The sequence below is a fragment of the Melanotaenia boesemani genome, chromosome 21 (genome assembly GCF_017639745.1).
Source record: "Melanotaenia boesemani isolate fMelBoe1 chromosome 21, fMelBoe1.pri, whole genome shotgun sequence".
Taxonomy (NCBI): Eukaryota; Metazoa; Chordata; class Actinopteri; order Atheriniformes; family Melanotaeniidae; genus Melanotaenia; species Melanotaenia boesemani.
In genome coordinates this window covers 9961620-9989612 of record NC_055702.1, presented here as the reverse complement: position 1 = coordinate 9989612, position 27993 = coordinate 9961620, and the positions used below count along the sequence as shown (strand labels likewise).

At 38.4% G+C, this 27993-nt stretch overlaps 1 protein-coding gene across 4 annotated transcripts; it reads left to right on the top strand.

The window, feature by feature from the left end:
• The first annotated feature begins 218 nt into the window (after positions 1 to 218).
• On the top strand, positions 219 to 26963 carry mta3 (metastasis associated 1 family, member 3). Of its 4 annotated transcripts, none has more exons than XM_041974070.1 (19): positions 219 to 494; positions 2365 to 2432; positions 3411 to 3504; positions 9483 to 9609; positions 9773 to 9836; positions 10875 to 10992; positions 11249 to 11354; positions 12061 to 12160; positions 12250 to 12438; positions 12968 to 13042; positions 14795 to 14853; positions 14959 to 15077; positions 15749 to 15906; positions 17494 to 17716; positions 19450 to 19542; positions 19708 to 19869; positions 20463 to 20494; positions 20590 to 20708; positions 25491 to 26963. In XM_041974070.1, the coding sequence occupies exons 1-19, from the start codon at positions 467 to 469 to the stop codon at positions 25660 to 25662; spliced, it is 2106 nt and encodes a 701-aa protein (XP_041830004.1). In that variant the 5' UTR covers positions 219 to 466; the 3' UTR covers positions 25663 to 26963. The 4 variants fall into 4 exon arrangements, 3 of the variants coding, with proteins under 3 accessions (XP_041830004.1, XP_041830006.1, XP_041830007.1); XM_041974072.1 differs by having other exon boundaries at positions 220 to 494; positions 11252 to 11354; XR_006008918.1 differs by lacking the exon at positions 25491 to 26963 and adding an exon at positions 20198 to 20305 and having other exon boundaries at positions 222 to 494; positions 20590 to 20668.
• The last annotated feature ends 1030 nt before the right edge of the window (positions 26964 to 27993 follow it).

Sequence of the window (27993 nt, the reverse complement as noted above, 5' to 3'; positions counted from 1 at the left end):
AGGCTGGAACGAAAGTAATGAATTTTGATTTATATACAAGATATGCCTTTAAAGGAGAACAAAACAAAACAAAACAAAACCATCCCATTTCACCTGCATTGCCTCACCTTAAGTGATCTGAGTTATTTTGAAGGTGCAAGTGTTTGGGTACGTGCATGTTGCGCGAGTCTGTGCGGGTGTTTGCGCGTGCGCGGCCCCCTCCTTCGTCACCAGTCAGTGGTTTTTCGGGTTGATCTGACTTCTTTTGGTCGCTGTGAGTTCACTGCTGTGAATCGGAGGAGGAGGGGGGGGGTTAAATTGCCAAATTTCTCACGATAGGAAACACATCCGGAGTCTCGACGATCGTAATTTAAAGCACCTTTTACCTTTAAAGAAACCGAGTTTTATTAATATAATTTTTTATTACTATTAACTTATTCTATTTAGCTTAGTTTATGCTTTACGTTAACACTCTGGGAGGGCAGAAATGGCGGCCAACATGTACCGGGTCGGAGGTATGTACGTCAATGTGAATTTTTTTTCTTTTTTTTTTTTTTAGATTTGTTTTTGTTTTGTTTTTAAAAATAAAACAGCCTCTTTCAGTTTTGCACCTCCTGTGTGTTATGTAGAGTTATTTTAGCTACTTTGCATTTAACAGTAAGGCACAGTTGTGCTACAATAAAGGGTTGAGTTCAGTTGGAGCAGGAAGTTGAGAATTTCTTAATATTTGGGATTCAAAATGGGTCAGGCCTCGCGTCTGTCGTGGCCACAGCAGCTAGCCGGCAGCTTGCTAAGTGGCTAGCTTACAATGTAAACATTTTTCAGTTGTTAGCACCTATTTCTGCTTCTGTGTTTGAATAGTAACACTGTGGATACGGGGAACTGACAAACCGTAGGACCTTACGACTAGACATATGTTTATACGGCTGTTAAAATGTTAACACGGTCAGTGTGAGGCTTCCTTTGTATTTGCCTCTTCTGGCATGCAGCCATTAGTACGAGTCCTTATTTAGCTAACGTTAGCATCAGTAGTGGCTTCACCGATTACCATTATCCCTGCTTCATCATTCGTTCATTCTTCCTACAGTGTTTATAACCACCATGGTTACATTAAAAAACATATGTTGCTACAATTTCCACTCTTATTTAGTTTAAGTGTAACTAATTAGCAAATTGGGGTTTTGGCTGACCAGCTACCTCGTTAGGGGTCCACTGGAATTCATCAAATTATTGTCTCTATTCATGGCGTCGCTGCGTCTGCTGGCATTGAATTTAGCACCTATTCGCATATGTACTTAGCCTTTTAATCTACATGTAGGTGGTGAATTAACGTAAATACGCAGGTGTTTGACATACCAAATAAACTACAAGTAACTTGCTACCCATACAAGTGTTGCCAACACTTTGCCAATGGCACAATACAAAATGTGTTATTTTGCTGACTGTCTATTCACCCTTTCTCTAGTTTCATTCAGGTGATCTTTACAAACTTAAGCTCCGTAAACCAAATACAGTCTAGTTTTTCCTTGTTTGAATAACAATGGATATGCAATTTAACGTTTAAAAATGTTTTGTGCTAATGCTGTTGAACTGGCCAATTAAAGAGAATGAATATGCACAAAAACAGATTTATTTGATGTCCTTTAATGTTTTAGGTGATCTTAGTGTACTTAGTACTCGCTGTGTTTTAAAGCACTTTATGCAAGTTGGCTTGGCAAATTACTATTTAACAACAGTGCAGTTATAGTCAACAATACAATCAGAACCAGTGGGTTTATGCATACAGTTTAATAATATATTTATCCCTATCTAAATGCAGATGAATGCTTTCAAAAGTTCTGTAATAGCTAGTATTTGTTTGGAGCATATTAATTGCAGTAATACTGTTTTTGAATGTAGTTTTTCCCACAGACTGAAGCTGTGCAAAGTTACTGTACAATCTGGTGTAAAGACAGGGACAGGTCTGGTTTAAAATGAAAGATTTTGATTTTTATCCACTTGCATCTTCAAGTCATTTAACAAATCAAAATATAATGCCATCCCACAAGGTGAGAATCATGCCAAATACATTTATATGAATTTGACTTGTTTAAATCAGAAAGTTGTGTATGTAGTACGTCTTGGACAGTATATACAGGGGTACATTATTTTTGGTGTGATCATCTGCTTTTTATCTTAACACATGCAGTAATTGCTGAAAGTCACAACTGTCTTTTGGCCTTTATAAATAAACACATTAATTGCTATTAAGTTATAATGAATGATGAAGAATGCTTGAATGTTGTAAAGTGTATGTTCAAACACTGTTTTGACCTGGTTCTATAAGATTAAATAACTTCATAATGATGTGATACAATGAAGTAATTAGTGTGTCTGCTGTTGCAGATTACGTATTCTTTGAAAACTCCTCCAGTAACCCTTACCTGATCCGCCGGATAGAAGAACTCAACAAGGTATTCTAGTGTTTGTACGTCATTCTGTATGTTTATGCTTTAGGGTGAATAACTTGAATTCCTACCCCCAACCCCCCACTCATTGTGTGTGTGCATTTTGTGATCTTAAGTGTTGTATGACTAAGAGAGACAGATGTTCTCTTGTCTTACAACTGTCATTATGTTTGGACACACCTGAAGGGACGTGTGCACATTTTGGCATGGCAGTGCCAAAATTAAGGCTCAGTGATGCATATAATGTGCTAATTTTAAAATGCAATATGATTGGATGTAATGTAAGGCCTGTTTAAACTTATGTGTGTCACTTATGGTTGTGAAAAGACCAATTTTATTCGTAACTATGTGCAAGCTTTTTAAGAGTAAACGCTTTTCCCTTTAGCCTAAAAAATGATAAAGAAAAAACATACCAAGGCTTTATTTTACAGATAAAATGCAGGAGACTTGGTAGTTTTCTTTAAACAACTACCAGAATGGTTACTAGAGACAACAGTAATTGTACGATGCAGTTTAAGTGAGCTGACATGCAGCTTATTTGCTTGTACATTGCTTATCACCCTCATTTGTTTGTAAAGGCTAGACGGAGAACAGTCGATAAAACATGTCATGGAGGTGTTGCATTGTAAGGCACCGTTTCTGTTATTCTTTCCTCTACACCCAGTCTTATCCTGCAGCGTCCTTAAAAAAAAGAAAACTGCAGGACCAGCAGTCATGCAGTCAAATGTTTTACCCCCCCACATCCATTCACTCTGCATCAGTCACAGCGTTTAATAGTGGCTTAGTCTTTAAGCCTGTTGGCCTAATTATACAGTGCAACAATAAATCAATCATCTTTTCAGAAAACGCTGTTGCTGCCCTGGTCAGCCTGTCAGAGTAGCATAGCTTGACAAGTACATAAAGGAACCAGTTCTATGGGGAAATTTGAAAGATGTTGTCACTTGTTTTAGTCACCCTGGATTTTTTTTTCTCTCTTTGTTTCAGACTGCCAGTGGGAATGTGGAGGCCAAGGTGGTTTGTTTCTACAGAAGAAGAGACATCTCTCACAGCCTCATCCAGCTCGCAGATAAGCATGCAAGTGGGTAGTAGACCTCGTTGCTAAGTCAGACTTTTAGTTTAAACTCTAATTATACTTGCCTCATTGGTCAGGTTGTGATGCCAAACACAGCATCATAACCATTTATACTGGCACTTGGGTCACATAGCCATCTTCATCCCTAACAGAAGCGGCTTGCTGCTAGAAAAAAAATGACAGTGCTAACACCACAGAAGTGGCACTAGAAGTCCTACAAGAAGTACATTGTGTATACCCTAAGAAACTCTACTGTTTTAACTCATGTTTCTCTAGCACTTACCATAGTTGCACCTTTATAGTTCAAAACCCGTTTGTGCACCAAACTTTTTATGTGCATTAAAGTCACATGAAATTGAAACAATAAATGGATTAGCTTATCAATAAATGAACTTAAAGTGTATTGCATTCGTGCAAATTTGACCGAACTGTGGCACCGCACAGCAAATGAAGACGGCAGAAGTGACGTCAGTGCAAGTTTTGTTGACAGAAAGCTCAGCAGTTTTGCAGCAGATAGTTTTTAGGTAGCCTTCAAGTATCATTGCCAGTTGAGCTGGTTCATTAAGACAGATCGTAGGGACGTTGTGATGACTGGTAATACAACAGCTTTTGAAATTTTCTGCTTCACCTTTTCCTTCTCCTGACAGCAGATACTCTCCTCTGTTGTCATGTTCACACACAGATCACACTGGCGCCTAAGAAAATTAAAAATAGTAGGCCTAATCAAATAATGAAGTATAAAGCAACAATCTAGTTTTGTTTTCAAAAGAAACAAAATCTAAACTTTGATTTGTGCAGCCTCAATATTTTTTAAAAATGGAACAGGGTGGATAATATGAGATGATAGAGAACACCCAGACAACATGACAAAAGGGTTAGGCTAGATGATATTGTCATGAGAATCTACATTATATACTATAAGGCTAAAACCAAAAAAACTAGAAGTCACAGCCAGCTCAGATCACGTCTGCTCCTGCAGCACCTGTGCACGGCTTTGCCTGCTGACAGTGTCAGAGTTTTTTGTTGTTTTTTTTTTTTTTTCTTTCTTTTCTTTCCCAGCCATACGTGGTACTGCCTCTTTTAAGAGTCTGCTGCAGCTTTGGATTGTGCTACAGTCCACATTGTTCCACCTGCCTTGCTGGCTGTTTTTCTATATAAACTCTGCTTGATGTTCATCGGCCAGCTGCTGCACAAACCCCTTTGAGCTGTTTGGGTTTCAGTGCACTTCCTAAAGATGATGTAGACATTTATTCCTGCAAAGTCAAGTATGTTGTGAAATACAGCATCGATCCATTTCTGCATACCGCCCTTTATAGAATAGTTCCACATTATCTGATCCAGAACATCTGGAATCTAAAAAAGAACGGCACAAAATCCTGTACGGTCAAAATGGCCACCTATGACTAAAATAGGTAGAAATGACCATATTCCCTTTGTTCTTTACATACTAAATACTAATTAGTTTTTAATGAAAAGTTACGTAGTTTAAGGAAAAGTGAGGAACCAGCAGTATCATTGTTATTGAATGTACAAATTTCAAACGGTCAAAATGACCATCTTGTTCATTCTAGTGTTTAAAAAAAAAACAAAAAAAAAAAAAAGATTCTCATCAGATTACTTGCACATGTATGTAATAATGTCTTTATTATAACAATTAAGCCAGAGAATCTCAAATTTCATTATTTACACAGTATCCTTATGAAAGTATCTGGTTGGCTAAATATTAAAATTTTATTATTTATATACTGCTATGAGTTTATTTGAAATTAAGGTTTAAATAAATTATATTTTTGATAAAATAATTTGTTTGTGACATCTCTAACAAAGCCATACCAATCTGTGTTCCCCTGCCTTGTTCTTCGACTCCGGCATGAGGGCCGCTTGGTACAGTTCAGTTCTGTAAGGTGTGATGCCCCCATATTCCTCAGCATCACCACACTCTTCTGAACTGGAACTGACTGATAGTTCCACCACACAAACCAGACCACATGTGCTGGAACCATCTTCAGTGTTTTCAACCGCTTCCATCGTGCGTGTAGAGTGGTCAGCCCGCCGCAAGACGTTCTTCCAATGACGTCACATCATGGCGGGGGTTTTTCCAGCCACTGATGTGGCACTTTTTTCAACTTTGGATATTTGCATGAAAACAAACCTGTTTGACTTATAACTGCACAGAACCACCTATTTCATCATGTTGTGTTATTGCATTGCATTATTACATCAAGTCTAAAATGTGTCTAAAGACACATTGATGTATAAATCAATTTTTTTTGTTAATTTACTGAAACAAGATTAATTGGGTAAACAAAAAGAAAAGCAGCAAACCCTGGTGGGAAATGAGAATCTGTGACTTTTTGCTGTTTGCTTGACAAACAACAACCATTAAGGAAAACAATCAGTTATTAATGCGTTAGGAAATATTCCTACATGGTTCTTAACCTGCATTTGGAAACATGAAGAAAATGTTTGCTGCGTTTCAGTCAGGCAGCAACTTCCAACCGAGATTCCTCTTGGCACTTTTGCACAACTTTTGCTGCCAATAACATGTTCTTTATGTTCACCATGGGCAACTGTTCAGTCGTATTTAGGGTGCATTCACACCTGGATAGTCTGCTAGACTTGGTACGATTGGGGATGCCGTTCAGTTGGGGGTTCAGCCTTTTTCCAGACCAAGTTTGCCTTCATACTGCATGTAATCAAGACAAACGCGACCTTCTAAATAACATGTTTCCCTCCTCACCAGAGGTGGCACTTCATCAACAATTACTGAAGGAGAAGCTGAGCTGCACAATTAAGAAGAAAACTTGGATTGGTTTATGCTGGACAAATTCTGTTTCCACCACATCAGAGCTAAACACGGAGCTGCATAAAAGCCTAGTGCTTATGGGTTGACCATATTTCTATCAGAACTTTACCACGTTCTTCCACATCTGACTACAAGCAATTTCTCCTGGCCAGAGCTGCATATCGTCACATACACGTGTATGTTTTGGTTGAGTTTACCCACAATGCCCTGCTTTGAACCCACAACGCCCTTTGCTTTGCCCACTTCCTGCATTTGGTTCACTTGAAGCAAACCAAGATCCATGTTTGTAGGTGAATCAGAGTTTTCTTCTTTGATCTGAATCAGTTAATTTGTGCACTCACAATTTCCCAAACGAATTAGGATTCAAATCAAAAGGGCTGGTGTGAATGCACCCTTAGTTTTTAAGGCATGATGAAAGGTAAACATACATAGCTGCCCCAGTGTGACTTGAAAATATGTTACTCTTCGTTTACCACCTTGTTTATTACTATGAGGAAAAGATTTGCACATGAAGGACTTGTGACTGTATGTGAACAAGCATGTTTTACCACAGCATCACCTGTTCTGTCTAGGAAGTCTTTTGCCTGTTTCCATTCGTTCAGCTACACAAATCTTCAGTTGCTTCCTCACAACCAAAGCAAGGTCAGATTTTTTTATGAGCATCATTGAGATAAAGAGTTCAAGGAGAGTCAGTCAATGCCATGAGAACAGACAGGAATATACTTGGCGAGTAGATGAGTGATTGCACTGCTTGTACAAAACACATTTATTCCTCATTTAGTGAAAGTTTGTAAAACTAAAGTTGTAACATAAAAGCATAATCCCTACAGTGTGCAAGAGACATGCATTGATCAGTTTTCTGAGTCCCATCTGCAGAAGCGGTATAAACAGTAGAATTTATTGCTTCAAACACAGTAAACCAAATTCTTAAAGTTTAAATTAGTTTAGTAAGAGAAATAAAATGTGAAGAGTTCAAAGGAATCAAAGCTGAAAGTCCTTAAAATGTTCTACTCTGTAGATTGAGTTATGACTAGAAAATCATAACCAGGTTGCTCTAGATCAAGGTTTCATTGCTTTAACAGAGACCTCTGGGGGTTGGTTGAACACAGCAGTGAATGTTACTGGGCTGTTTATTTAAAAAATAGGCAATCTATATTACTTTATTTAGCAGGACTCCACATTCCTATTATTTCAGATTTTTCTGTGAGCAAAATTTGCTTTGCAATAAAAACACGCACACGAAAACCAACTTCATTTCACTTTGGTTGATGGTTTTTTCTGTTTTTTTTCGCTCTTGTTCTCTTGGAAAAGTTTAGCAGAGAGAAATGGGGATCTTTTTGGCATTAATGCGGAAGTCCTATCAGTACAATTTGGATCTATTTTGTGTATAGTGCTCATTAAGCTGCAGAAAATCAAATGACTGCTGTAATTTAAACAGTGGCTTTGCAGGAGAACTGTGATATCCTCAAAAGCCATGCATTGGTTTTGTGTGCTAAAATGATTGCTTTTGATTTTTTTTTAAGGCTGAATATAAATATATTTTGTCATGTTCAAAGCATTCAGAAATTTAGCTGTGAATAGAATAATTTGTGCTACAGCAGTTTATTTCCATGTTATCGTTTTGTCAAAAGATAAGTTTGCTCATTTACTTCTGTGAACAGTGGTGAATTGACAATTTCATGCCTTAGTGACAAATTCCGTTCAGTATATCATATATTATATACTATATAATTATTATCTAATTAAAAGAAATCCATTATATGATCCACATTTCTTCAGTTTTAATGTAATACAAACTAAAAAAAAAGCCTCGATAAGGAAACCAACAGATTGCATCAAATCTTATGTTCTCCCCCATCCTGACCACTCATGAGACAACAGGTGACAGTGGGGAGGATTAAAGACAGGAAGGGAAACCTCCAGCAGGATCAGACTCAGGAAAGGCAGCCATCTGCCTCAGTTGGTTTGGGATGGAGAAGATAAGAAAGAAAAGGTCAACAAGCATTACAACTGTAAGCCAGAGAGAGTAAGAGAACTTGTGCTCATCCATCCATGGATTCTGCAGTTTATCCAAAGTTGGGTTACAGAGGAAGCAAATAAAATAGACTGGACTTCCCTTTTTCCAGGTACTTCTTCCAGCTCATGCCTCCTGGACCCCTCATCATAGGACTCCCCTCAATGCGGAAGAGCAGCTGGTCTACTCTGAGCCCCTCCTGGCTGACCAAGCTTCTCACACCATCCCTAAGCAACAGTCTAGCCACCCTGCGGAGGAAACTTATTTTGGCCGCTTGTATTCACGATCTCTTTACATTCACCATAGGTGAGGGTAGAAACGTAGGTCAACTGGAAAATCGAAAGCTTCGCCTTTCAGCTCGGGTCTTTTTTCATCTTGACAGGCCAGTGCAGAGCCTTCATCACTGCAGATGCTGCACCAACTCATCTGTCAATGTCTGTCCCGCTCCATACTTCTTACACTCACGAACAAGACCTTGAGATAATTGAACCCCTCTATTTGGGGTAGGATCTAATCCCTGACCTGGAGACAGCACTCCACCATTTTCCAGCTAAGAACCTTGGAGTCGGATGAAGGTGCTTTTTCTCATCCTAGTTGCATTACACTTGACTGCAAACTGTTCCAGTGAGACTTAAAGATCACAGCCTGATGAAGGAAAAATGAATGTCTGTGAAAATGTGATATATTTATGCATGTAGAAAATGGAGCAAAGAGTGAAAAGTGCTTGGTGCATCATGAGATGCACCCCACCAGTGGCACATTCATAAGTATGTGCCTGCTCTGTGATCCAGTGATGCTGACACGCTACCTGGCATTGTGTGCTGACTCAGCTGCCCCAAACCAGCTGTTCCAGTATTTATGGCTCTTAAAATTGCATTTCTAGCTTTTTGTTCTGAGTATAATGGCTCAAATCTCTGTAGTAGATAACAGCGATGGAGTTTTATTATATAGCACTCAAGCCATTTACCAATATTTTTTTTTTAATATCCGACCACAGCTTAGTTTTCTCTTATCTCTGGATAAATGGATGAATTTATGACTTTATTAATCTGTTGCTCAGTGATTTATCTTTTGTCTGCCTTTTTTATTTTTCCACATGGATGCCAGCAACAATCTTTCATTATCCTTGTGCGATTTAATCTTTCTCTCCGTGTGCCTTTGCAGAGGAGTTGGAAGAGGAGAAGGAGAACCCAACGGAGATAGATCTAACAGACAAACAGAAACACCAGCTTCGCCACAGAGAGCTCTTCCTCTCCCGACAGTACGAGAGTCTACCTGCGACACATATCAGGTAATACACTCCAGCTCGTACACAAAGTGGAATATCCAACTCATCGTCTGCACCGGTGCCCATGGATAGCCACGCATTCAACCTCAAACACATTACAAGTACTGCCCACTTCCTTTGTATGTGTTTTACATGATGCATGCTTCCCTTTTTCCCTCTCCATTAGGGGGAAGTGCAGTGTCGCTTTATTGAATGAGACTGAATCCGTTCTTTCATACCTTGACAAAGAGGTAAGCCTGAGAGAAGAAAGATTTGTCTTCTCTTGTTAGTTTTTGTTTGCTTGGGATGACGTCATAGTATGTTCACTTATATATTGCATTGCTTTTGCTTAAAATGCATGCACTTCAGCAAGTATTCAAACCCCTTTACTTTTCATTATATAGTAAGTTTAAATTACATTGATTAAACTCGTAGAAATATCATCACTCTACAGTTTGTGGCCTTGAATGCTTTCTGAGATGACTGTTGGCAAATTATATCAAACTAGTGAACCATTTAAGGGAGAAAATAGTTCAGTTACAAGATGATCAGTGAGATTTACATCTTCCTCCGTATTGCAGACCTAAACAAAAAAAAAAAAGCAAATTAAAACCAGAGTGAAAACAAATTTAAAACATTTTTTTTTGTTTATTTATTTTTCCATTGTTGGTAATTCCTTGGACAGACAGTTTGAACTGTGTGAGCTGTTACTAAAGGGTGACATAAAACACTGCAGACCACTGATTGGTCAGATAATTCTCACCTGTGAGGTTAAAAAATAACACATCTGCTGCTGTAGCAATGTCCTGCAGACACAGGCACATGTTTATGTTTCCTGACGAGATAATCAATTTATGTGCACAGTTTACAAATCTGGGAGCACAGATTACATGAATTCATAAGCACGTTTATAAACCAGCTGCATGGATTTACATAAGACTGGATGTGAGCTCTGTTGCATACAAGTGCTGTGTTTACTATTAGAAGGCTGTAAAACAGAACCAGTGAAAAACTCGCACAGAGAAGTTCTGGTTCCTGCCTTTGCAGACTTAAAAAGCACTGTGATGATAAACTACTGATCCCATTGGTTGGATGCTACCTGCTGTGGAAGAGGATAGAGTTGAGTTAAACAGTGCATGGTAAATCAGTAATAGATTCAAATTCAAGGTTAAAATTTGTAGGAGGGAAGTTCTAATTGAGATTAGAGCCAGCAGCAGAACATAACAGCTTAAATTATGGACACCGACGCTTACATTATGGAAAACAACCTATATTTCTTTTTTCTTCAGGATACCTTCTTCTACTCACTGGTGTACGACCCGACACAGAAGACACTGCTGGCTGACAAAGGGGAGATCAGAGTGGGACCTCGCTTTCAGGCAGATGTACCTGAAATGTTACAAGAGGGTATATTTTACAGTTTATTGCAGATCTATTACTGTTTTGAACAAAAACCAGAATATATTGCTTGTTTTATTATGATCGTTTTATGTGTGATTTCTTTTTCTAACATTAAGTTGGCAATTTTCAGGAAGTATCATGGTTTTATAGTCACAAACTTAACTTGTAGAAGTTGCATATGGATAATTAGTTAATTTAGTCTTAAATTTGCAGTTTAGTCCCCTGCAGTCTGTTAGAGCAGCCTGATGTTTTCTTTGTTTTGCAGGTGAAGCAGATGACCGGGACCAGTCCAAACTAGAAGAGAAGCTCTGGGATCCAGATTGTCCTCTTACCAACAAACAGATAGACCAATTCTTAGTGGTAGCACGGTAGGTCACCTTTTTACTTAAACTTCTAGTTCCACATCAGCCAAACACAATGCCTCGTGGATCATAAAATTCTCACTTAAATACTGATGAGATCATTCCTATTCTTAACAATTTTGGGCTCTCCCAGTGTGAAGGATACAGTCTTCAGCTTCATTATTTAGTCTCTGTTTAGGAAAACTGGATTTCAAAGTTAAAAAAAGGCATAGTTGAAAAATTGATCTCATTAGTCTCTGCTTTAATCAGTTTGTGGGTTTCTTTAGGAGAAATGTCTAAATCATTGTTGATATTTTGGTAATGATGAACAATAAGCCAGTGTGTATTGTTTGTTTAATGACTCGTTTACAATAGAGAATGCTCATGTGATGTGGTTGGGGCTTTGTCCGCCATCTTGGGGGAACCTGTCTACTGTTTACATCAACACTTCAGGTTTCTCACTAGTAATTTTTTTTAAAAAAAGTCTAAAAAAAACGCTAGAAAGAAACGTTCTTACTGCAATAAGCTCAGTTGTTATGGTTAAAAAATGGCACTAATTAATAACTTAGATCCTTTCAAGCTGCCGAACAAAGAATGGAGTTCAGATTTAGAAGCGTCGCCACCTGTTTAGTCTCAGACATCGGTGCTTTATCTGTGCTTGGTGTATGTTTGTACATGTCATCATTTTACATACATGCATTATGTATTCCCTGTTTTGTGTTTGCTTTTTCAGGGCAGTTGGGACTTTTGCCCGAGCATTGGACTGCAGCAGTTCAGTTAGACAGCCAAGCTTACACATGAGTGCAGCAGCAGCCTCACGAGATATCACTCTGGTGGGTTGGACACACTTTCACCCTTTCAACAACTACTTAGGATTTAAATGATGGATTGTAACCCTTTTTCTGTGGTGTAATGCTCTCAGTTCCATGCGATGGACACGCTGCATCGCCATAATTACGATCTGTCCAGTGCGCTGAGTGTGCTGGTCCCAGCGGGTGGCCCAGTGCTCTGCAGGGATGAGATGGAGGAGTGGAGCGCCTCGGAAGCCGCCATGTTCGAAGAAGCATTAGAGAAATATGGAAAGGACTTCAACGACATCCGACAAGACTTTGTAAGCTCTTCTTGCAAAATACACTTGTACTATGGCTTCGTCAACTATCCTCAACAGCAAGCAATGTAACTACAAAACAAATATATTTTCCTTTTACTTCATATTTATTTCAGCTGAAAAAGGTGTATTTTAGTGTTGTAAAACTTTCTATTGATAAGACATTTCCTTTCTCCTCTCTGAAAATCTTTACATTTCAAAATATTTGGGAATGACTGTGCGTTCCCTTTGAACTTTCCTTCCCATCATCTAACTATAATATACAAAAAAAGCCAGAGTATGGGTGTATGTGGTGGCGGCTCATGAATAGTTATTAAATGCCTGACTCACTGTGTGTGTTTTTGTCTGCAGCCAGAATCGAGCAAAGCCAGTAACTCTCTGCCTCTGTGGTCACGATGTCTCTCACTTATGAATATACATGAGGGCTTTGCACCCAGATGGCACGAACATGAGATATTAATATCATTAATTTGCTCTCTGTCCCTCTCCCTCTCCAACCTAACTCCACATCTGACTCTTTCTGCTTGTGAAGCTGCCATGGAAGTCTCTGACCAGTATCATAGAGTACTACTACATGTGGAAGACCACAGACAGATATGTGCAACAGGTGAGTATTTTCAGAATGATAAAGATTAAAAATAGTATTCTGCTGAAGTCTGGCTGCCTCACATTTCTTTATATTTTTCTTCCATGCAGACAGACTTCTTGTAATCTTTTAAACTGGTCTTGAGCAATATTTTTCCAGGCTTTCTGAAGGCATTTCAAAGATTGACAGATATTAGTGTTTTTGCACCGACAAGGTGGTTCACAATAAGCTGTTAGATGGAAATTTAGCATATCTCAGCATGGTTACGCAAAATAACTTGAGAAAACTGGACAAGTGGATGAAAGAAGTGTAAGGCTTAAGAAAAACATAGCATGAACATTATCTGAAAGAGACGTCATCAAGTAATAAGGAAAAAACATCCAGCAAAAGCTGAAACAGAACCTGAGGGATCAACCTTCAGATGAACTATCTACTGTTCACTGAAGCATGATAAAAAACAGTTCATTTTAAGGAAGGGAAACGGAAAGATAAGACTGAGGTATGTCAAATGACGGAAGAGCTGGACGGAAAAATCTGGCAACAGATTTTATGCTTCAAGATTATTGAAAAAGAGCTTTGAAATGTCCTTTGAGAAGCCTGAAGAACTATTCCTGAAGTCTGCTTAAAGACGAAGTGAAGCTATGAGGTCTAAGAGGGTTCAGACTGCGTTGAAGAATAAAAATGGTCACAGCAAATTGTACTAACTCTGCTTTTTGTTTTGTACACTACATTAACATTTGTGCTTGCACATATTCAGTAGATTCCTGCGAATATATAAAGAAATTTTATGTGGCTCAAGACTTTTGATCAGTACTGGATGTCTTGATTGACTTCTAGTGTTAAATATCTTGAGTTTCTGTTTTGGCAAAAAAAAAAAAAAAAAAACCCATTTAGACAAGAATTAACATAAACAGGTGTTAAGCACAGAATCAAAACCATACAGGATGCATTTTAAGCTTCTAAGATGTATAAAAATGTCCAAATAGGTATTTTTTTTATAGTGTTTCATTTATTATTTTATAACATTTATATTGTCCTGCACTGAGGTTATGAATTAGTTTTCTTCCTTTTGTGCCTGTATCGTCCCTGGTACCTATATCTGGTTATCTTTTGCACTGTGTTCTGTTGTAGTTTTTTTGTATTGCTATTGGAAGACAGATCTTTTAAGTAGAGATGCTCTAGAGATTTAGTTTTGCACTTCCAGAAATGAATAATTCAATTATAGCAAGTCAAGCTAAACAAATTTGGAGGCGAGCATCTTTAATTAAATTGCAACTTCCATCAGATATTCTTTGCCTTAAAAATTATGTAGCATAGGGTTTTTTTTTTTGTCCTAAAATATAATTTCACATTTCTAAGACGAGACTTCAAAATCCCCTTTTCTCTCCAGAACCCCATAAAATGTTGCACAACTGTTCAAAGGCTGAATGATAATCTTCATTACAAAAACCACCTGTCATGTGTTAAGTCAGTTGAGTGGAGGAAATGTTTTGAAAGTTGTCAGATAAGCAAAAGTGGTAGTTCAGGGGTCACTTGATGAGAACATCAGAGATAAATCTGCTTTATGATTTTTAAACTGACCAAGAACAAGATGGGGAAGCAACAGCTTTGAAATTCATTGTTTTTTTTTTAAAGTTGATCTTTGGTGTTCTACATTCAGGATGCAGAACTGATTTAGAAAGCTTTTTATTTGTGTAAAAGTTTGTGAAAGGCAGCTGTTGTTTTTATTTAGTTTTTTTTTAATAAATAAATTCACTTTTTCTCCATGAGCAGAAGAGACTGAAGGCAGCTGAAGCAGAAAGCAAACTGAAGCAAGTTTATATCCCGACATAGTAAGTCCCTTCTCATCATATTTCAAAAGTATTTATTGATCTCAGTGTTATTACTCTTCACATGGCAGCTGTATAATCTTTCTCTTCTTTTTCTTTGTGTCACAGCAACAAACCCAACCCCAACCAGATCTCCATGACCAATGGTAAGATGGCAACGGTGAATGGAGCTGGCCCCGGGGCTTACCATGCAGCAGGAGGGGGCAGAGCCTGCGAGAGCTGCTACAGTAAGTTTTATTTGTGAGTGAGCAACACAAGTGTGAAATTAAAGCATCAGAAAGGAAATTTAAAGTTTGTTAGAAATGAAAGAGGAAGCAAAGTGTTTGTACATTGTTGAGTTCTAACTAGATTTTAACTAGATAACCAGATTGTTTGCTTTCTTTTTTTAGTAAAAGTGGTTAAAAAGTACATCTCCTAGTATCTCCTAGTTTGTGCTCCAGATGTAAATTGTTTAAATATTGTTTTTAAATTGAAACTTCCTCACATATTTCAGATCAGGAGCACTTTCAGTTAAATTTAATTTCTGAATACAGACTCTGGGCTCTTTATGCTGCTTATGTTGCAGCTATTCATTTTATTAATTCATCCATTATCTATACCCACTTATGATTTTGCATGGTTGCAGTCTATTGATACTTATACACATACTTATATACTTTACTCCAATATTTGCTTTACATTGCTGTTTATTCTTGCAGTCTTGTGGACAGTGTTTCAGATGTTTGCTTGGTGCCTACAGTCAATAACAGGCATGCAGTGGGAGTCCTTCTGGAGAATGGATATTGATAAAATCATTTATGGTGGGATGGACACAGTGGGGAAGGGGGTTGATGATCTAAGTGTCTGAAGACCAGTTTGTTCCTGCAGTTGCTCTAATAAGCTTTAATGCATCTTGCAGCCATGCAGTCAGCCCAGTGGTACTCCTGGGGGCCTCCGAACATGCAGTGCCGCTTGTGTGTTTCCTGCTGGATGTACTGGAAGAAGTACGGTGGTCTGAAGATGCCAAGCAGAGCTGAAGGCCCTGAGGAGAGGACCTCCCCCAGTCCAGCAAGCAATGTGAGCTTCAGCCTGAACAATGTTTGAAATACCGGGAGGAGTAACTGTGTCTTCATGACCTTTAACAATGTGTAAATATCAAACCTCGCTTGTTATAGAAAGATATAAACATCTGCAGTATATAACCGCTGACTTAGGCCTGGAACACACAAAGTTTCTTTTTAATCTAATGAGATTTTTTATCTGGTTGAGACCTCACACGTAAGGAGAAAAAATCAGGCATGTAACAGTTTTGATCATATCGTGTGTGTTGTGCTCAGATAATTTCATCACAGAACAACACACACATAACGATGCTGTCCCGCAAAAGATATAAAATCTGGTCCTCCGAGCCGGACATCTCATGTGACCAAATGCAATCTAACAAAAATTTAGAAGAAGAACCATAGCAGCAACCGACTAAAAAAAAAGAACAACAAACATAACAACTGGAAAACATAACACCCAGCATGGAGGAGGATATACAGAACGAGGGGATGATGGTGGTCTTGGGACTATTGTTAACAGAAAAAGCCAGAACTGAAAAAAACAACAGACTGGAGGCGACGGGAATATCCTTGCTCTCCAGCCAGCTCGCTCTCTGATTGGCTAAATTCTGTTTCACGTCACAATCCTCACAGTCACAACTCACAAGTCGGCGGTTTTCCACACACGTGAAGATATTTTGTCGTAATATTCCTGATTGTCGGCCACAACCCATTTTGCAGTCGATTATCAGGATGAATTTGCTCTTAACACATTCGCTTTATAGGAAAATCTTATAAGACTCTTGATAATCGGGCTTTGCCGTCCTTGGTAGGAAAGGGCAAAATCGGGACAAAAACAGCCTGATAATCTTTGTGTGACCAGGCCTTAAGTTCCCAACATTGATTCCTGAGGAAGCTTGTAATCCTTAACTTTGTCACATACAGTCTGTTCATAGATTCACAGCAGTTGCCAGATGCTGTCTCACAATTTCTCCCTGACTTTTATATAACTGACAATAAAAAGACACAGTGCATTTAGGTAAATTTAATTAAACTGCACAGCAAATAAAATACATATAATGTACATCTAAATACCAAGATACCAAGAAAATGGCTGACTGAAATTGACTTTTTATTAAGGTTATTAATTAGACCTGCATTCTTCCTATGACATGCAGAAAATATCTGTGATAACAACCCTGCTGTAAATCTTCATTCATGACTAGTTCAATTTCTGATTTTATTGCAGCATATGTTTTCAGAAGGATGTAGATTAACTTTGTGGTTATTTTGTAGGTTTTAATTATCTGAAGAGACAAACATGGTGGTTAAAATATTAGAATTGCCTCATTATCATACATAGCAGCATACTAATAATTGGTTTTAGTTGCATTCGGGTATTCAAAATCCAAATGTTTTTAAAGGTAAAAGTTAATTGTGAAGGGGGATGTAATCCTTAAAAAAATCCCTTTAAACATTTCCACGAGGGTTTGATATTAACAAACTTGCTTGCACCATTACCTGAGATTTAAGTGGGGTTGGTGTCTTTTTAAAGAATAATTTGAGTGCTCTGGCAGCAGTTTGACAGCGTTCGTCTCTTTATCCTACTTTTCAATTTTAGGACTCTCGCTCGAGGGGTCACGCTCCGCGCCAGTCCAACCACATGGTGCCGATGCGAAACAGCGGCAGCCCCAAGTCCTCCATGAAGACCAAGCAGGCTTTCCTGCTGCAGGCCACCCGCCTCACCAAGCTGGCCCGGCACATGTGCCGTGACATCATCAGGCTGCGCCGTGCTGCGCGCCGACCCTTTGTCCCCATTAACTGTGGGGCCATAAAGGCAGAGTGTAAGAGCTCTTTCAATTCCTCCTAATTTGTGCCACATGGCCACAAAATCACACACTTACAGACGCACACATCTGCAAACAAAACGGCATACAGACATAGACACACACACACACACACACACATCACCCCTCCTTACCTCTCCTCACCCTGACTTCCCCACCATCAACCCCCATCTCTGCCTGTCTCCACCTCCCCAACCCCGTCTGTTTTTTCTGTTTTTATTATTATTGTTATTATAATTATTATTTTGTTTTTTGTATTCTCCCACCCCGTTTCCAATAAAGACTGCCTGTCCTCATAACTATGAGTTTTGATCATCTTTTCATTCGTGTTTTTAGTTGGGTTTTTTTTTTTAAATTCTTTAACCTGTGATGGTTCTTGGTAACTGAATGAAATCCATTGTTGAAATTATATACGCAAAGATCCCAAACTCACAAACACATCCACATACACTTCAAAAATACAGACGTAATAACTAAACAAGTAGATTGTAATAGCTTCCAGTTGGAATTATTCTTGTCTGAGCCATATATTTGCTGAAGTTAGGTGTAGAGAAAATGTATTTTACTAATAGAAGCTCTATTTTGCACGGCGCCTCGGTGAAAGGTGTGCCCACTCTGCTGTCGTGACAGAGCAATGTGTCTCAGGCACAAATGTCCACTGTAAATACTGAATCGCAGCTTCGCTGTTAACCATCACAATTTCTTTAATGTTTTGTGTCCTTTTGCACATGCATTTCTCCTTCATTCTGTTAATCGTGTGTGTTTTTGTGTGTGTATTTGACAAAAATTATGTCTGGATTAAACATGAGCTTTAGACACATTTGGACTGCTGAAACTTAAAAGAATGGGGGTGAAGAGAAGACTGCAAAGAACATGCAGCTGCTCTTGATTTGTTTTTGCTGCTGGCCGCATCGCCCACAGTAGATCAGGCTTACTCATGAGGAGACCAGATCTTCTACTGTGGGACAGACCTTCACCATCTCATTCACTCAGCTAATTTCCTGTGTTCAGATCATGCAATATTCATACAAATCCATCCCGATGCCTCCTCTGTCTTGTAAATCCTGGGGACAGGATTTGCCATTCAGACTCATTTCTCTCCCCAGTTTGCCTCATCATCCCTCATTTTCTAACGACTGTTGCAATATTCTCATCTTCTACCTCTTTTTGCTCTTTTCTTTCATTACTGTGTGAATGTGAGAGTAGACCTCCAATAAAATCGCACCTGAAAGCATTTCTTCCGAGTCCTTGTGCTTCATGTGTCTGTGTTATCTGTCCATCAACTCCACTACACTTAAAGGGACCAACACCAGCATCCCTCCCCCTCAGCATGGACTCAGCATTTGGTGCCTACTCTTCTAATGCCTTTATTATTATTTTTATCTATGTGCTTGTCACATGTTTTTGTTTGAGCATGCATGCTGCCATGGATTGATATATGTATCTGCATGCAGGGGGGAAGAGATTTATTCCTTTTTTTTTTGTGGTCATGTCATTCCTGAAAGCAAGTCACCACATCAATACCTCTGTTAGTCCACTTGAATCCATGCATCCTATGTTCACTTCACTTACACCAGATGAGGCCAGTTTCATCAGATAAAAAGATGCATTTGTTTAAATCTTCTATACATCTTGGTGAGGTTGGATTTGAGTGGAAACAGGAAGGGGAGGGAATTTGAGACAGTGCAATGACTGAGACACATTTCTGTGTATGTGTGTGTTCGGTTTAGATATGTTAAGGGTGTCGGAAGGGCAGGGGACCCGCCTTCCCAAAACCAGAGCCGCCCAAAGGAGCACTCTGACCAGTGTTCTGCAGTTTCTAGGTAAACACACACACAGTCAGTGTTCAAACAGTAAGTGTGGGCCATAATCAGACTTATTTTAGTCCTGTGTTCAGAGAAGTGTCAGACTGGTTAAATATGAGTATAAATTATTCATATGGTCTATAGGAGCTAGTTCATGCAGCTCCAGTGTGATGTCTCTTCCAGAGTCCCGTCCGGCAGCCCACACCCCTCGCTCCCACCGCACACCAGGCCTGCAGACGCCTCCACCTCGTCGCCTCCTCTCCTCTCTCCCACACGGCCCCCATGGCATGCTGGGAAAACGCAGCTACCATCACCACAGCAGGGCTGAGCCAGACAGGCGCACAGGTACCCGCAAGGCCTTTTTTTTCCTTCAAGAAAAGAAATCTGAGCTAATGCAGAAAAGCAGTTATGGTTTATGTTTCCTTAAGACTGTTTTTGCTTCATTTAATACTGCTAAAAAGCAAAGAGTTGTTACTGAAAGCCAACCCCCACAAAAATTGGAAAATGCATTACTTAATTCTTTTAATTCAGTTTATTAGAATGTCAGTTAACCATGGGGTCCAAACAGTGTTAATATGAAATGTTTTTGTCATCCGTTTGCTTGATAAAATTCAAATTAGCCAAATCTTACCAGGACTTGATAACCTTTTCTGCCATTTCTTATCTAAACTAGCTCGTTGGAGAGAATGACATCTAATTCTAATGAAAACGAATCAGCAGATGGGGGTCATTTGGATAATTTGGATGATTCAACTACAGTCTGACACTTTGTTTTTTATTGGTAACTTCACTATTTTTCCTGTAATTAAAACACAGTAATTTGTTGCATCACTTCTAAATAGGAAAATTAATAAACTTATCAATACTACATAAAGCTGACAGTTCTCCTCATGTGTACTTTGCATCTTTCTCTCATTGCTGTGGCTTTGTTTTTGCAGATAACCCAGGTTCAACAGGTGGCCCTCTCATGGTGGGTGAATTTTTTAATTTTTTAAATTTCAATAAATTTTGCACATTAACATCACTCTTTTCTCTAAATAAATTATTTTAATTACCCTTTTGCAGCATAATGGCCGCAATAGCAGCAGTGGAAATACTAGGGGTGGAGTGATGATTCGCAAGAGACGCCCCAACTGGATCGATGCCCCTGATGACAGCTTCTTCCTTGTCACCCGGGAAACCAGGTAAGCAAAAAGTTTATTGACCTCTGATTTGATTGATTTTACATGTGTGGAGGGAAAGAAAATAAACCCGAGAGCTGAGAAAAAGCAGATAAACTCTAACTAAAAAGATCATTTTTGTTCTGGGCTGACTTCAGCCTGCAACTAAGGGCATATAAAATATAATTTTCATCAGAATACCCCTGATTGTCTGTTTAAACAGTCAAGAATCACTTATTTGCATGAACAGATTTGAGGTTTTGGTCATAAATAATATGAGTGTTGTAAACTCTATAGTATATCATGGATATTTTCTTTTGTAAAGCAATTTACAAGCCCTTGCATTATGTGAATTTCTTAAAACAAAAATGCAGTTTAAAACATGCTCCTCTAAAATTTTGGCAATGACCAATTGTAAAAAACTGAGCCACTTTTGTCTGAGGCTAAAGCCTGACTATTGTCTGGAATAACAAGATAGGTGGATAAAGACTCCTACTTGCAGGGAAAAGAGAGTGGTTCCTCTTCAATATTACACTATAAATATAATTATATAACATTCAATATTCACAATATTGTGCCAATTATAAATGCAAAGCATAAACTTTCAAGTTGTAAAAAAATTGGGATCCCCTTTCTTATGCTTCCCAGTCTGCAATGCCACACTCACACAAAAGCATTGTTTCCAGTTTTTTCAATGGCAGCTGAAATGTGATAAATACTTAACCTTTGCTTTGTTAACTTAAAAAAGGGATATGTCAGACATAATTATTTACTACCACTTAAAAGAATGCTGCACAAAAGAAGAAATCACACTCACAACATTTAACTTAACTGCATTTTTGCTCAGTTTCTTCACAGTTTATACAAAGCAGAAGCATCTCCCTTTGACATGTCACTTAATTTTCTACTGTTTTAGATGTCTTATGGATCCAGAATCACTGGCAGAGTAATTTTGACAAGTTTTTAATGGGTACAACTCTTTTACTCAACTCTGTTGCTCACATAAAGGCATTTTCCTTATTAATGTAGTACCATTTGAAAGGAAAATAAACAGGCTTTCAGATGATTTAGTATTTATTGCCATGAAGCATTGCTTTTGTTACAACAAAAATATCCACCAAACACAAAATTCTTCAGTTTTTTTTTGCTTAATTTAGTTTTGTTTTACACTTCCATTGCTATTCATCGATCAATTCAGTTAAAATTTAGCCACAACATCCATGTGATGTGTCAAATGGTCACCCCACCAGATCAATGGAGTTCAGTTAAACATGGAGTAGGTTCTCACAGTGCTTAGTGGATGAAACCCTGACACAACACTACAAATTTAGTAGGTTTTTAGTCATGGAATGTATATGAAAGATTATCTTTGCCTCCTGTATGAAAAGTCATACATCAGGGTTGTCTATTCGAAACGCAGCCAGCTCATTGCAGTACGAGACTGTGTGTCTCCTGCCAAGCTGAGTAAAAAGAATTCTGGATCCAGATCAATATCAGAGCTTAATTACTTCTGTGTTGAGCAATGCCCTACTTCTGACTTCTTTTTTTTTATTTATTTTTTATGGAAATTCATCCAAAACCTTTTGATTGATCCTATTAATAAAGAAACACGTGGTGTTTACCACTTTTACAGCTAGCTGCAGATGAGGAGTACAATCTTTAATGGGAAAAGTGAACATAAGCCCAGACTGGGATATTTTTTTTTACTCTTCGTAATATTAGATCAATTTTTCACAAGTCACACATCCTGTGAACCTTCTGACACCAAAAATGGTATTTTTGAGATGGACAAAAGAAGGAGAAAGTCATCTTTTTCCTCAGTGCCTCAGTACATTGTACTTGGTGAAGAAAATTAGAGAACCACTAAGCATGTATTCGCTATGTGCATTTTGAGAACTGCTTGTCTCTTCCCCAGCAACCTTCATCCATTCTCACAACACTGATTTCAACCATTTGGGAGCCACAAATTGACATAATTTATTCTTGAAGCAGCTTAAATGCATCATCATGGTAGCTACTGAACAAAAGCATCTCATTGGAGTAACATGTTAGCATGTGACAGCTTTTAGTTCAAAGCAGCACTTTACATAAGTGTAGTCTTAAAGATTCCCAGCATAGCTGTAGAGATGTTTTTATTGACTCAAAGGCTGAAATGTAAGATGAAAGCAATAAACTGAGTGGCTGATAACTCAATTGAAAAAGACCTTGCTTTTCTTTGAACAGCCCTTCACCTTATTGTTGCCTCAAGACTGACTGAAGCAAGCTGGATTGTTTTCATTTTTTTATTCTTTTTATTGAAGAATCAGCCCTAAATGTTACCATTCACTGTTGGTGGATCGATAAAATGTCTCATCTTAAAAATACGCACCAGTAAAAATGTCATTTAAACCTCAAACATCACTCACATTCATGTATTGTTTTTACAAACACGTTGATGTTAATATAATAAAAAGTATAGTTGGAAAAAAACATGCATTTATATTTTATCTACACGCACACACATTGTAGATGTGTGTGCATGCACATAACTAATCAAAGTTTGTAGTGTCCATATGTGTGAAAGAAAGATGTTTCTCCATTAAGTCGGTGCCTAAATGAGCCATGGCACCCGACTCTCACAGTCGCCCTTGGACTGTCGGGGCTAAAATTAGAGCAGCTAACTGGCGCAGATGGAGCCAGGCACTGCCGTGCCCTGAGTGGAAATATCATTACCGCATTAACCATGGGTGCACTCACATGGATCACTCACTCACCACCAAGATCATCATGACTGTGTGTTGATGTGTGACAGAAGCAGCATCAATCTGAAGTCTGCACCCTTCGTTATATCGTGCTGTCATTCACCCTCCCATTTAAGACATATGTCTCTCTGAATAAAAGATCCACTCTGATGTTAATGAGGGATGATCGAAATTTCATTCTCTCTCTTCTGTCCCTTTATTCCGCTCTTGTTCTCTCAAAGTGATGGAGAGCACAGTGTGTCATGGGGTAGAGAGTGTATTTCCTCTTATTCAGGGAAGTGGGAGACAAATGGAAATGGGAATGGAGATGACAAATCTATTCATAAGTAAAACACTGTGTGACAGGCTAACATCAAAACAATTCAGCCTCCCACAATAAAGAAAAATAATAATAATTTAAAATTCAAGGTATATTTTAAAGTAAAATGTTAATTAAAAACTCATTTTACGGCTATGCATTGAAATTAAGTATAGTGAATGAAATATAAATTGAACATGGCTAGGTTTTTATCAGGAAAAACATTAGCATCACATCATAACACACAATCCATTATTGATGCTGGAACGTATTAAAAATTCAAGAGTAGTACTGATATACCAGTACTAACAATAACTGTGATATGAAATAAATGTAGATGTTGACAGTGGGTCAAAACAGTTACAATGATAATGTGGTGATTTGATCTCATATGAACATCAGATCATCGAGTACAAATTGGTATTTTTTGTACAATTTTTGTAAATTTGCACCTCACATTTTAAGTTTTAATTCAAATAAAAAAGAAAAAATGACAGAGTGTACATGTACGTGTACATAATACATTGCAAAGTCTGTTAGCATTACAACAATAAATTGTAATCTTATTGAAATATTAATAGATATTGCAATAATAATACAATGAAATCTGATATGCGTTAAAGGATGACATTAACTACTGCAATAAACAATCACAGACATACTCCACTTTCACCAGCTGAAACAGTAAAATGTTGCAGCGCACCACATCTAAATAAAGCTGCAAACACAACAAGGTTAAATTAGAGGAGGAGAAACAGAAATATTAGACAGATTGGATGTTTGAGAAGACTTACAGCCAGTTAAACAAACAGAGAAACTGCAAACAACATGTCCTAAGTGTTTATATGTGTTCTCTTCTTCTCTGTTTGAAATTCTGCTAAAACCCAAAGTGACAATAAGTCAACAAGGCTGCTGTGCAATAATCTAACCTTCAAGTGGAGTGTAGTGTGCATGCAGATGCATGAGAGTTACATGCATATTTAGACACTTTTTATGCTCCTGGACGTGCAAGCACATAATGTAATGGACCCATTTTATCAACAGCAGGGATCTGTTTCCCATTCAGTACAAAAAAAAAACAAACAAAAACCCACAGACCAAGCAGAGAATAAGGAGGAATACAAGATGGCTTTAAGAGTTTTAGATTCCAAAATTAGTTGCAAGAAACCTTGAATAATCACCTATAGATGGCTTCACATACCTTGCACTTGTTTCCAATCTAATTCTATTATTGCTGCATCCAGCAGCTTTTGCAAAATTTTGAAGCTATTTCTTTACCAACATATAACAACAAGATTTGAAAAACAGAATAAATTTGAGATCACCAGATAATAAAATGCATAGGCCAGGGCTACTCAATTCAGTACTTTGAGGGCCGCAGTCCAGCAGATTTTCCACGAATCCCTGCTTTGACACACCTGACTCAACTTAGTGACAATATCACTGTGCAGGACTTTTATGTTTCACTTTAGCAAAGTTTCTAAGTTTGTTGTTTCATCTATCTCAGCTTTTTAAATGGATGATAAATGTAGCTATGTTGCATAAATGTACTGCAGTTAAAAGATCATGCATTTAGAATATTATCAAAATATATTTAAATTAAAACTATTCACTATGGCTCTTCAGAATTGTGTGTGTTTTTGGGATATAAGTGTCGCGGGTGGAAGTAGGGTAACCTGTGACCTACATGTTAGGGATTGGCACTGTATTTACTGTAATTATGTATCACTCTCCTCCTCATGTACTCTCTTGTCTCCACTATTTCAGGAGGGCTCGACGGCTGCTGTCACGTTCCCAGCTGAGGCATGCTTGCCGGCAGCCATGTGAGCAAATCACCCTGCGCAGGGCCTCTCAAGGTCCTCCACAGGGACTCGTCCTTGCTCCTCCACACCCTCATCCCAGCCTGAGGATGCGCGGCCCCATCGTCATCCATGACTGATTGGATACAGGCACTCTGACCTCCACACCCCACCTGCATCCAGGCTAATAACATTATATCCTCCTGTTTTTTCAGTGAATCCTCTTTTATTATCCTATAAATGCGATTATAACCCCGTCAACACTTAAGCTGTTCGGCAACAGAAGGATGTGATGATGATGCAATAGAAACATAAACCTGACTGCAAGTGCTGCCCATTTTTGACCCCCATCTGGGAATGTGTTTGTATTTGTATATAGTGTAACTGGGTGCATGTGAGTGTGTGACCTGAGAGTGTGTATGTGAGCCATCATGCCAACAACACACAGGGGAACAAGGGGATGTGTGCTGTTTTTAATTTTTATGGCTAAACATAATGATGGAACTTTTGTGTGACCTTGGTGTTGATGGTGAATTATTGTGAAGTTTCATCACTTTGTATAAAGTTATTTTGGGAGGGGACTTGATTAGGCAAGGGTGGGAAGGGAGGGGGGAGGGACTGTGGCGAATGAGTCTTTTAACTTTGGAGAAGAGACAAATGTCCAGCGCTGACAAAAAAAAAGAAAAAAAAGAAGCACCACAATGAAGCTGAAGCGGTCATTTAAGAAACGGCTGCTTTAAATTGTGTTTTACTTTAATATTTTCATCTTGAGGTCTTAGTAGATGAGCAGGAGCTAGTGATGAAAAATAATCACCTGCGGACACTATCTATCAAAGCTCTTCTGACCCAAAAGAAAGTTGTCATTTTCTCATGTTGAATATGCAGGTTTGAAAATATAAAAAGAAACAGGGAGCCAGCTTGCATCAGACAGCATTAGCCTCCCACACGAACCAGTGTGTAATATATTGTAAATCTCATTGCAGCACTGTAAATTCTTCTCATTGTATTTCTATGGCTACCTAGCCCTAAAATGGGTACAAAAGCACTTCCTTTGCAGCAGAAAAGGGCATGGATCTGTCATATTTCCCTCAAGGATGAGACCTAACTGCAACTTTTAGAGGTGAATTAAATATGTGCAACTTTGCCTGCAGTTTTTTGGCTACTTCCAGACAGTATCCGTTTTCTTTGCAGTATTTTATCTATAAAATTACATCAGGTTTTCTCTGTTTTTACACCTCTCTTCTCCTCTAAAAGTTGTTAGTTACCCTGTCCAGCCTTTGGGTGTGTTTATTCTAAGTTTTAAAACTGGCATCGCCGCCGCATGTCTTTGACCAATGGGTCACTTGTTTTCTTCTATTTCATTCAGAATGTTTATGTTAGTGTTTCCTGTCTGTCATGTGTTAAATTATGAATATGCTGAAAATAATAAAAGGAAAACCAACACTGCCAGGCTGTGGTGTCCTTTCTATGAGACACTCTGACATCCTGCCTTGTCTACCAACCACCTACTCTATCTCTATGTATCTATAGTCTCTCTTTGTGTTGCTCTTGAGGGGGAGTGTGACAGATGGTAGATAGAGTCCTGATACACACTGTGGCCTGTGTGTGGACGTTGTAAATTACCCCCACAAAATATGGCAATTCAACACAGTGATGAGGAATGAGGAGTGTTCTCAGAAAACAAATAATGCTTGTGAAAGCTGACATCTCGCCTTGAGTCGCTTCAGCCTCAACACATTCCCTGTTGTTGTGTTTAGGTTTTCATTTGTAACTTAGACTCTTACCACAGCACTGAGCAATAAAACAGTAGCTGTGAAATTTTTGTAAAGCCAACTTTCTAAAATAGTGCTTTACATACCAATTAGTGTTGTCTTATAGGTTGCTGGAAAGCCTGATTATTCATTACTGTTGCTCATTCCACAGACTCATGATCCTTATAAGTTATACCTCTTTGTAAAGGTGATTAATCATGCTTTCCAACAATGAATAATTCAACACTACCTGGTATTATTTAAGGGGAAGGTTTGTTGCAAGTATCTAAACACAAACTAAAGCTGTGAAAACCTTTTCCACATTTGCAAACTTGCATGTCAGAGAAAATTATCATTAACTTTGTGGCCTGAATATGTTGTTACATAAAAGAGAAAAACTTGGTTAGGACAGTGATATGCCACACCAGTTCCTACTTTCGTGGAGTGGCTTTTCACAAAACATTTGAGGCAGGAATTTGCTACAGTTTCCTCACAAGAGCTTTATTCTGGGTGTGACAAGTTGGTTGTAGTTGAGGTTAGGAGTTTCATCAGGGTTGATTAATACTTCCATGCTAAAAAAATTGGACATGAACAAAGATTTCACATTGTTTTACAACACATGATTTGTTAATAACTATATTTTTTGTGTTGATTTTGTGTTTATTTAACATGATGGAGATGGCATCTCATTTCAAACAGATATTCAGTTTTAATTTTTGT